Raw genomic sequence first — 12,071 nt, forward strand, 5'->3', positions numbered from 1 at the left:
GCATTTAATCTCCCAGGTTCTGACTTTTTTCGGTATCTATAAGTGAGACATTATGTTCAAATGGTTATTCCACAATTTATTGACAAACCAAAGTCTAACAAATTTGAGCAATGGTTTTTTGGTAAATCCTAGCTCTAGACATTTGGTTTCACTCTGTGTAAATGCTTTCCAACTGCCTGTAAACACAAATTATACAAAAGAAGGCTGGGCTAAGAACTTTGATGAAGAAGTGTCCGATGAAACCTGGAATGAAAGATTTCAAGACTGCTCAATAAATGTGAGGCACAGGTTGATTCAGTTTAAAGTGGGACATAGACTGTATTATTCCAAAAACTAAATTGAGTATACAATTCTAATTATCAAGTCTGCGACATATGTAAAACAGAGGTTGTGTCAAACTGGTAATGTCATACTTTGTAGGGTTCTTTGTCACATATGTTTTGGTTTTGTCCCAAACTGTTTAATTTTGGAGTGCCATATTAGATTTTTTTTCCAAGAGTTTTTCAAAAGGAGTTTAAGCCAGACCATGGTCTTGTAATTCTCGGATCTTCTGAGACGTTAAACACTCTTCCAAACTCTCAGAAACGACCTCTATTGATGTGCTTGACTCTTGTGAAAAAAACAATACTTTTAAACTTGGAAATTTTTGGGTTGTTATGGTTGTATTGTTTGGTTTTCTTAGTGTACCAACCTATGAATACAGTGTAAAAAAAAAAAAAAAAAAATCAAATATTGAAATGTATTATTAATAGTACATTAACTAAAATGAGGTAGTGAATTAGTACAAAGTGGGCATGATTGGACTAAAACTAGGGAATAAAGTAGTACAACAGGGCCACGATTTAACTAAAACGAGGGAGCGAATTAGTACAAAGTGGTTTAACTTTTGACTAAAACTTATGGTCATTTTGACCCAAAATGTATTTTCTTTAAAACAAAATTTGTGCAAATTTAGTGTTCATTGGAGTGATCCAAGACCTTTGGACTTTTGTCACACTTGAACTTGAAATACACACAAAAAAATGAGGAGTTTATGGTTGTAATAAAAATAGTAACACCTCCTTCCCTCGCGGGTCAATTTGACTCCCATAAGATTGAATGGAATTTTTTTTTTTTTTTGTGTCAAAACAATATAAAAAATCTGGCAAAATCCAGAACAAACACACACACCAATGAAGGCATGAGACTATAGAACATAACCAATGCAGAACACACTCACATGTGTGCGTACACACACCTAGGACATGTGGAGGTGTGAAAGCATGGTCGAATTAATTCCTGATGCATGTGATCCTTACAGAAGTACAATGCGTTTGTGAATGCAGTTTCATGTTGGCTAAGAACATTTTTCTCTCCTTCTCTTTTTCGTTCACTCTCTTTCTCTGATACAGGCTTGTAGAGAACGGTCAGTTCGAGGTGGCTACAGGAGGCTGGGTGATGCCCGACGAAGCCAACACCCACTACTCTGCGTTGATAGATCAGTTAATTGAAGGCCACCAGTGGTTGGAAAAAAATTTGGGTATGTAAATGTATTGCTTTTTTACTTTGGTTGCTGACTCCACATCAAATCTAAGAGACGCTTCATGTTTAACCTCATAGCTGCATAACATATATTATGTGAAAAATCTAACAGTGCAGAAAAATTGTGGGAAATATCTGGTACGTTTTAGTGAATGCAACTTTGTTTTGGCGGATTGATGATAAATACTGTGTACTTTTACAGCCAGAAGTTATGTAAAGTCAGCCAAATAGATTATAACCTGTTATATCAAGAAAGAACTTTCCAGTTTTCTGGTTCGAAGGAACTGTGGGCGGTCCTAGGTTGAACTGGGTATCAATATCTTGTTTCAGATGTATTTAAATTCTGAATTAACCTCAGCTCAAGATGTGGGTTGTGAAACCCAGAATGCTAAACCTCCTAACTGCAATACTATAAGGAATTTTAGCTCCTCTACATATTTATGCTTCCCATATTGGCTCAAAGACCTCTGGGAGTTTTTTTTTTTCAATGTTCATTATTAGTGTATTAAAACATGGAGCACAGCCCTGGCTCTCATTACTATACATCCACTCTACCATCTGCTCTCCTGATATCTCAGCTGTCAGTAGACCGGTTTCTCAAATATAGATTGATTGAAGAGACGGATTCTACAATGAGTCTTTGGATTTCAAACAACACTTGTTTAGCCGATGATGCCACGGTCCCAGTATTACAATCAGGAGAACTTTGAGCTGCTGAGTTGCGGTTTGCTCATTCTCATGTGCTCATGAATATAAACACAGGTCTCTTCAGGGTACACATGCCTTTCAAGATTACCTGAATCTCCTGGGTTTTACTCTGTTCCATGAGTCCTTTCTGAGAATCGCCTCACCTTACACTCAGAGCTGTTGTAAATGCTCTATTGATTCACAGGTTTTTTTTAGACACACTAAAAATAGACCCTAACCAAGTTTTAACTTAAGTGTATTATTGTATTAGCTGTTTCTAAAAATGTGTCAAGGGATTAGTTATATAGCTAAAAAAAATTCGTTATGTACACTACCGTTCAGAAGTTTGGGTTCAGTTTGATTTTTTGTGTGTGTACCGGTATGTATGTGTGTGTGTTTGAAGTCCATTTTGGTCACTAAAGCTGCATTTATGTAATAAAAAATACAGTAGAAACAGTAATTTTTTAAAATATTATTTACATTTAAAATAGCTGTTTTCTATTTTAATATATTTTAAAATGTAATTTATTCCTGTGATGGAAAGCTGAATTTTCAGTGGTGATTATTCCAGTCTTGAGTGTCACATGATCCTTCAGAAATCAGGTTTAAGTCCTACCTTACAAACAGAACCTTTTCAGTTGGTATTGGACATTCTGTTTCGTCCACAGCTCCTCTTACTTATGGCGTTCCACAAGGCTCCATTCTGGCTCCTACTTTGTTTTCGTTGTATATGCTGCCGTTGGGATCAATCTTTAGGAAACACGGAGTGTCTTTCCACTTATACGCAGATGATACTCAAATCTATCTGCCTCTTAAGCGCAATGACACAAAGGGCCTTGAAACTCTATCTGCGTGCCTAAATGACATTAAATCCTGGATGTCTTTAAATTTTTTACATTTAAACGCAAGTAAAACAGAGAGTATTGTGTTCGGCCCCTCTTTAGGAGAAAAAAAAATACTTTTAATATTGCAGACCTGTACTGTGATATTAAACCTACGGTCAGGAGTCTGGGAGTGGTTTTGGACTCCTCCTTAAAGTTAGAGAAACACATAAACACAGTGGTTAAATCAAGTTTCTTTCACTTGAAGCTATTATCTAGAGTAAAGCATTTTCTATCATCGATAGAGCTTGAAAAAGTTATACATGCTTTCGTCCTATCCCGTCTGGATTATTGTAATTCCTTATATGTAGAACTACCCCAGATTTCAATCACAAGGCTTCAAATGGTCCAAAACGCTGCTGCCAGATTCCTGACTGGGACTCGCAAACATGAACATATCACTCCGATTTTATTGTCTCTTAAAGGGATAGATCACTTTGAAATACATTTTTGATATGTTTTAGCTTACCTCAAGAGCATCCAAGATGTAGGTGTCTTTGTTTCCGCAGTAGTTTAAATTTTGATATTTTTAGGTCAAACCGTTCTTGTCTGTCAGTCATATAATGCAGGTCTATGGTCACCACCTCAAAGAGCATGCACAGAGAAGTCCAAATTAAACATGATTTAATGACTCGTAAATGTAAGTACACATTGATGGCCTAAGACACGAAACGAGCGGTTTGTGTGAGAAAACGAACAGTATTTATATCGTTTTTACCTCTTGTAACTCACAGACCGAAGCGCCCGCACCCTCAGATCACTTGGACGTGGCTGTGGTTACAAGAGGTAAAAACGATATAAATACTGTTCGTTTTCTCACACAAACCGCTCGTTTCATGTCTTAGGCCATCAATGTGTACTTACATTTACGAGTCATTAAATCATGTTTAATTTGGACTTTTCTGTGCATGCTCTTTGAGGTGGTGACCATAGACCTGCATTATATGACTGACAGACAAAAACGGTTTGACCTAAAAATATCAAAATTGAAACTTCTGCGGAAACAAAGACACCTACATCTTGGATGCCCTTGAGGTAAGCTAAAACATATCAAAAATTTATTTCAAAGTGAACTATCCCTTCTAACTGGCTGCCGGTGCGTTACAGAGTTGACATGAAAATACTGATGTTTGTCTTTAAATCGTTAAAAGGTCTTGCACCTTCTTACTTGTCCGAACTGGTAAATGTTAATATACCTGGGAGGTGTCTAAGGTCCATGAGTAACTATAATCTATCCCAGCCACGCTTAAAGTCTAGAGGTAACCGAGCTTTCGCTGTTGTCGGTCCTAGGTTGTGGAATAGCCTCCCTATCTCCTTGATATCTTTATCCTCTTTATATGAGTTCAAACTCAAACTAAAGGTGTATCTTTTGGAGCGTGCATTCCTCTAAATTTTAATTTATCTATGTTTTCTTCTGCAGTTTGAATGATATTTTTACTCTTAAAATTTTGTTGGATTTATGCTATGTGAAGCACAGTGGTCAACTTCAGTTGTGTTTACTTGTGCTATATAAATAAAGAAAGAAAGAATTTTAATATGCTGATTTGGTGCTCAAAAAACATTTATTTATTAGTATCAATGAAATCAGTTGTCCTGCTTAATATTTTTGTGTAAACCATGATACTTTTTTATTGATTTAGGATTTTTTTATGAATAGAAAGTTCAATGGAACAGAAATTGAAATTGAAATTCATTATACATTACATCCTTAAATCTCAACAACAAAAAAACAAAAAAATAGCTGATCCCAAACATTTGAATGGTAGTGTTAATGTATATTAATATATCTGTAATTTGTTCGGATGGCTTTTAATCAGAGCAGTAAATACAATCAAGTAAAACACAGTTTAAATCTAGTTAAATAATCATGGAATGTTCTATATTCTGTTTTTCATTAAATGAGCACAAGGAAGAATATTATTGAATAATTTTCATTTATATGCATCAGTAATGCTTTTGAGTAAGTAGAAAAAAATAATGATCAGAAATAGGCAATTTATTGAATTATATACATTTGTTCAATTAACCTAAAATTGTATTCCTCCTCTTTTTGTTAGGAGTGAAACCCAAGACTGGCTGGGCTGTGGATCCATTCGGTCACTCTCCTACCCAGGCGTACCTGCTCAGACAGGCTGGTCTGTCCAACATGCTGATCCAGAGAACACACTACACAGTGAAGAAACACTTCTCCTCCCAGAAGACCCTAGAGTTCTTCTGGAGACAGAACTGGGGTGAGCAACTGATCTTAATCTAGGAAATAGAGAATGAAGTTATATCAAGTGTTTTTAGTCCATATTTAATATTCATGATGTTTTTCTGTATCACTGTAAAATAGCAAATAGGATGGGTAACACTTAAAAAGTATACAGTAATAAAGTACTTACAAATCATTTGCAAACTATTAGTTTATAGTTTATTCATAGTTAATATATTGCAGTCTCTACATTGTTAATATATTAAAAGGCTATATACGAATAGTGAGTTCTACATTCATTGTCACTATAATTAACCAAATTATTATTGTTAACCAAATTATAATTAGCTCATATGTAAAGAGTTCGATAATGTTTCATTATGGTTTGTTAACAACTTATGAACTGTAAATAGTTCTCACTTAGATTAGGTCATGGAAAATGGGAAAATGTCATTAATTAAGTGCTTTAAGCCAACCTGTATTAGACATCAATTGCATTAGTATGAAGTGTTCCTATATATATATAAACATATATTTACAAGTACATGTAAACAACATATGCCAACATAATGTATTTGTAAACATTTTAAGGAACACTGAATATGAATGTAATTCATGTCTAATAAAGGTTAGTTTAAAGCACTTCATTAATGACATTTTCCATGCGCTAATCTAAAGTGAGAACCTTTTACTCCTAATAACCAAATAACAATTGCTTTACTAGGAGTGTTTATTACAGTGACAATGAATGAAGAACTCACTATTTTTTATATAGCCTATTAATATATTAACAATGTAGAGCCTGCAATATATTAACTATGAATTATAAACTATTAGTTTGTTAATTTTTTTTAAGTACTTTATTACTGTATACTTATTATAAAGTGTTACCATATGGGGTATTTGATTGCAGGTCCGAGGGAATGACTTAAAGGTCCCCTGACATGGGGTTATTTTATTATTTTATAATGTTTCCTGGGTTGCCCTTATAATGTTAGTATGTTTTTTAGATCAAAAATAGTCATAATTTAGAAATAAAAGGCAATTTTCCTAGCCTGATTTTAGCCTCTGATTTGAACGCTCTGTTTGAAGGGGCGTGTCTGCTGTGGGATTCAGTGTAGCCAGCCACTGCTGTGATTGGCTGACATGCTTGCATATGAAATAGCTATGTATTACATGCGAAACTTTCTCGAATACTTTTACTACAGCTATTATACGTTTTTACTATTACAGCTATCGAGATTAACGAATCGTGAGAAGTTTTTAAAGTATTTAGATCTATTCCCATCACATAAAATGTGATGAGCATTGAGCAAGCAGATGACAGTCTGTTGATGGCGAGAATGAAGATCTTATCTTTGCAACGCAGTTTCTGCTCTCTCTAATGCTTTCACCAATGCAAACATGATGATGTACATACAGTAAGAGCTTCGTTGTGCAGTGTAACGTGCGTCATTGATTTCATAACGAGTTGTCCAGATAAACTCGCGCTGTGTGGAAAGATTGTTCTTTGATCGCTTTCTGTATAATTTGTTCAGAATTTAAATCAGATTATTTTCATCCTACTAAAAGAAACGATGTGAAGTTGATATTTTAGTCACTGGCTTGACTTACTGATGCATAAACAGTATTGAACGATTTTGAGAGAAAGATTAACTTACCTGTCTGAACTTGAACAATTAGGGCCTGCTCACATATCGCGTCTTTTGCGCGCTCAAGTTCGTTATTTCAAATGTAGGCGTGCGGTATGCGCGCTCATAATGGAAGCGACGCCGTCGCGGGGCGACGTGCTCGTTTTTTCCAAGCGCGTCCGCACCGCATCGAGATAAAAATATCTCAACTTTTCAAAATGCCGCAAGCCCACCATAAGCGCACAGTAGGTCACGTGACAAGAACCAACCGGAGCGCAACCGCCCTAGCGCTTTGGAAAAAGGAGAATGCGGCGCACCCAGCGTTTTCTACGCGTTTTTTGGCGCTATATGTGAATCCGGCCTACACATCAGAAATTGTTGTATGGTAGCTCGATCGATTTATTTTCAGACGTTCATCGAGTTGAGGAAACAGTCGTCGGTGAAATGTTTGGACCATACAAAACTTTGGGAAGTTGTGTCGGTGCATTTCCAGAGAAAATAAAATTAACCCATTGTTTCTTCAGAGGCTCGGATGAAGGAACTAAAAAATACTTTTGTGTTCATTTGTACATCCGAACACTGATCAACTGCCATGCTTCGCTCGTTTGCAAGCCATGATATCTCTTGAGGAAAAACTCAAATCTCAAAGCTATTTCTCTAGGAAAAACTAAAATCGCGCCGGCGCGTTTGTACTTCCTGTTCCTAGCTCGTTTTCTCATGGGCGAGCCAAATTCTCCGGGTGGGCAAAGCAGAGAAAGGGGAGGTAACCTTTCCTCGTTATGACGTCATAACGAGGAGATTCAAGATCAGCGCGTCTGAGCTGCAGAGAAGAGAAAAATAGCCAAAGCTCGGTTTACACCGATTGAAAATTCTAGACACGAGGGGACCAAATACAGGCTAGGGGAACTAATATTAATGTTAAAAAACCTCAGAAAGTGACAATTTCGTGTCAGGGGACCTTTAAGATATTAAGGACCAGATTTACTAACACTCTTTTGGCGTTAAAAAAAAACTACTGTCAGGATTTACTAAAGACACGCAGTTAACAATTTGCGATGAAAAGACTTGGACAGGGTTATTTTTGTGGCTGACCTTTTGTAGGAGTTTCCCTTTCAGATGCAAAATTTATGGGAGGAGAGAATTTAAATGAATCATGCAAGGTGATTTATTAAGGTTTGCGCTAGTCAAATTACTGGTATTTGCGCCATTATTTACCACCCAAAAAAAACTTAAACCAGAAGCTAATTTGCACTGATGTTGGTAGATTGTGTTGGTCATTATGGAAATGATCTGGCTGCGTCTGTGTTCTTTAATTTGCATTGTCGTCGTCAGTAAATCAAGCACAAAACGTTCCACTCCCATCGGCTTTTTTGGTGGAATTGCGCTCTCACGCTAATTTGCCATGTTTAGTAAATATGGCCCTTTGTCTTTTTTTCTGAAACATTAATCAAAGTTTAGTGACTTCATGCTTAAACCAAGAAAAAATATCCGCCAATGGGGGAAGAAAAATAAGCTTGTTTTTCAGATGTTTTTTCTTGTTTTAAAGAGCAACGTGCAGGTTGAATTTATAACTGAATTAATACTTGATATTGTCTGAAGAGGTCTTTTAAAAACACATATGTAGAAATTACTAATGAAATCTCATTTGATGTTAGCCTGGTTAAAACCAGACCATTCTCAGTTGTAACTGAGTTATGGTCTGGCAAAGCGTCATAGACAAATCATTCCCAGAGGGGCGTCACCAACGGACGTCGCGGATAGACCTAAAACCAATCAGAGCGATGAAGGAGATGACGTATGCAGAGCGGCGGATAAACATCTCAGAGTGTTGTTCTTTGCTCGACTTTTAACTAAAAGGAAACGTTCAAATCGCTTAAAACAGACGCGATAGCTGATTCGAACGAGTGATGTTCGACGGCGGCATCCATCTTTGTAATGTAGGCTACAAAATCTGCTTCAAAGTCCCAGCGCTGTCGTCATCGTGTAAAGCCCGCCCCAACGTTTCTGATTGGTGCCTCGATTTCGACGGATTGGAAATGAGCTTGAATGAGCTCTTTGCCAGACTAACTTTCAGAGCAAATCTAAATTTGCCGGAAGTTGTCTGGGTTTTCCCAGGCTAATTTGATGTAGAAATTTTGATGAAAATGTGCTAGGCTCTGGAATACGCCTTTCCCGCTAGCAACGCGTCATATGACGTAGGCCGAGGCAAATAAGAGCTCGCGTTCAGCTGTAGTTAGAGCAGTAGTGAGAGACAGAGAAAGTTTTAGATCGAGTTTTAGAGATGCCATAATGGTAAATTATTGTGTTTGTGCTGGTTGCACGAATTCCAGTCTGTCAGGACATCGTGTCCATCATTTTCCTTCTAGGAAAAACAAGGCTTTTCGTTCTTGGGTGCGTTTTGTGCAGGTGAAGAGAGCAGACTTCACTGCCGCGTCTGTCACCACACGCTCGGTCGTTTGTAGCGCACATTTCACTCCGGAGAATTATAGACCTGGAGATTTTTTGCATCACAGACAGATGGTTTAATTAATACGGCTTTGCAAACATTGCATTTTGCTGTCTTGCTCTGCGGTGTTTCCAGTGTGAAGTATTTACACACAGCGAACATGTTGGCAGCTCAATGCTGTCCTGCTTGCTGGCTGCAAACTGTGGAATGGATTTCCTGAGGGGGGTCTCTGTGTCTCATTGAGCCGCGCCTCCGTTCAGGAAATCCATTCCACAGTTTGCAGCCAGCTAGCACACTAGCCAGCGGGAATCACTTTTGGAGTCATTTCAGCAGGATATCGGATATCTCCGCAGGTTGGATCGGGAAAATCCGACACATGAATTACGCTGGTATCGGTCCCGGTCCCGATACTGGATCGGATCGGCCCCATCCCTACCTGTGGGCCATAGGCATGGTCGTCAACATCGGAGAACTCGGTTTCTTTATTCACATCCATTGTAACCTGAGCTTGAACTTGACCAGACTCCCTCGCCCATCGTCACTTCCGGTTAGTGCAGGGGTCGGCAACCCAAAATGTTGAAAGAGCCATATTGGACCCAAAAAAAAAAAAAAAATTATCTGTCTGGAGCCGCAAAAAATTAAAAGCTTTATATAAGCCTTATAATGAAGGCAACACATGCTGTAAGTGTTATATTAGCTTTATTAGCCCCCTAGTATCAAAATGATAAGTAGGCTACAAATTAGAGCTTAGATCGGGCCCAAAAAATCAAGCCCGGCCCGGCCCGACACATTAAACGTAATTATGAGCCCGAGCCCGATTTTAACCCGACCATTTTTTAATGCGTGGGTCGTTACAACTGACGTTCTCAACTTTCTTTCTCCCGCCCGCAAATAGACTTTTTTCTGTACCTCCAAATACTTTCAAGTTAGCCTACGTGTTGCCACCGTACATCCTCCTGATAAATTATTTGTTATTAAAGCATTAAAACACAAACCCCTGTTAATTTAACATAAAAGCAAGCAGTTTACTGCGTGCATGGTTTGGCATGACTGCATGCGCGCAAAGTGCGCTCTCTTAATAATTCCTAAAAAGCTGACAGTTCATCGCGATCTCACACATCTCACTGAACAAAAAAGTCAGTTTTGAGCGGTGAGGGGAGTCTATCTTAAATGCTTCTGATTGGCCATTGCGTTCAAGAAATCAACACATATGTCTGTGATTGGCTATATCGTTCAACGCTGCAAACATGTTATGAATAGAAATTCTGGCCTGTAAATCGTTTTTATTTTGTTTTAGTAGAGTGAGTGCATTACCGCACGCGCCCGCGCTCGCACTCGGCTATCAAATCTAGTCCCACGCCGCACTCTATTGCGTTGGGAGTGCTCAGCTATCTTTCTCTTTTTCCCCTTGGGATCCATGGCCCATGACACACCCGCCGGTTTGTTTGTTTGTTTGTCAGTCAGCCACCGGTCTGGCATCACGCCGATCTGACAGACACGTGTGTCACAGTCTATGACGTAAATTCTTCGTTGACAGAAATGTTGAAATTAAATATTTATTATACACATTTTTACAACGTTGAAAAACTTTAAGAATGTTTGTCATGTTTTTCCTCCTACAGAAATGATATTAAAACAAAAAATAGTTTTTCCATTTTCAAATTTTTGAAAAAGCTCCAGGGAGCCACTAGGGCGGCACTTAAGAGCCGCATGCAGCTCTAGAGCCGCGGGTTGCCGACCTATGGTTAGTGCTTTATAGACGCGGAAGTTATTTTATCACAATTTATCTCAAAATATCGTTAATGGCTAAATATATATTACTCCAGTTCAGAAAATCTAGTTGTTTTATCATCAACATACACTATGCTATATAGGGGTGTCCAACCTGCACGTTGCTAATTTGAATACATTTGTCAGAAAACAAGACTTAATATCTTAAGTAATTTTGCTTCTCAAGGAAATGTATCTTGATTTAAGAATGTAGATATTTGTAATGGAAAACAAGAAAACATTTTTTCATTTTTGGCCGAACTGTCCCTTTAAGCCTCAGTGTGTGTCAGAGTGGCCTCACACGTTTGATTGGAAATCTCTGTAGGAGCCTGTTCTAATCATATGAGCTGCTCTGTGGTGCCATTCACGCCTCCCATTGATTGAATCCATCTTTTATTTAGCGATTACGTTGATTAAAACCTGGGTAGGAGGGGGTGCTCGTTACATTTAGCCTCATGATTTCCAAATAGAGGTCGAAGTGAGATAAATCCAGTTTTCTGTGAAGCATCTGCAGCTGCTGGCCCTGAAGCAGTTGGTAACGGACCCAACAACGTCTGTGCCTAGTGTAAGCTCACTGGAGGTCATTCAAGCCCCTCGCCCTGAAAGATAACCACAAACTGAGATGTTGACAGGAGCCGTAATGATCTACCTCATGCTTGAAGCTATCGTATGATGTTGTGTTGTGTGGGTCTGCGATGAGTTGATATCGCTTGTCCAGTTGATGCTCTCCTGATTGTGTATTTGTATGCGTGAAAACTTTCTGCTCAACTACTGAGTCCAGGTTTCAGGTCGGTTGAGTTCATTAAACAGAAAAGCCTGGAGCTCAGAAAGCTCTTATCACACAGGAAGCCAGGTTAACTGAATGATAATAATGGAGCAGTGACCGTGCATCACACCCTGGACTCCTCCTTCTGCATTTCATCATTTATGGCTGGATAATT

The 12,071-nt window shown here is 38.3% G+C and overlaps 1 protein-coding gene across 1 annotated transcript in view; it reads left to right on the top strand.

The window, feature by feature from the left end:
• The window catches only part of man2a1 (mannosidase, alpha, class 2A, member 1), a 68,123-nt gene that overhangs the window by 18,513 nt on the left and 37,539 nt on the right, over positions 1-12,071 (top strand). Inside the window, exons 5-6 of the mRNA XM_056252959.1 lie at positions 1,392-1,519; positions 5,147-5,320. Coding sequence (XP_056108934.1) covers positions 1,392-1,519; positions 5,147-5,320 — 302 coding nt within the window. The remainder of the gene's footprint in view (positions 1-1,391; positions 1,520-5,146; positions 5,321-12,071) is intronic.

This window comes from Rhinichthys klamathensis, unplaced genomic scaffold (genome assembly GCF_029890125.1).
Source record: "Rhinichthys klamathensis goyatoka isolate OS25496 unplaced genomic scaffold, OSU_Roscu_1.1 h1tg000099l_1, whole genome shotgun sequence".
Lineage (NCBI taxonomy): Eukaryota > Metazoa > Chordata > Actinopteri > Cypriniformes > Leuciscidae > Rhinichthys > Rhinichthys klamathensis.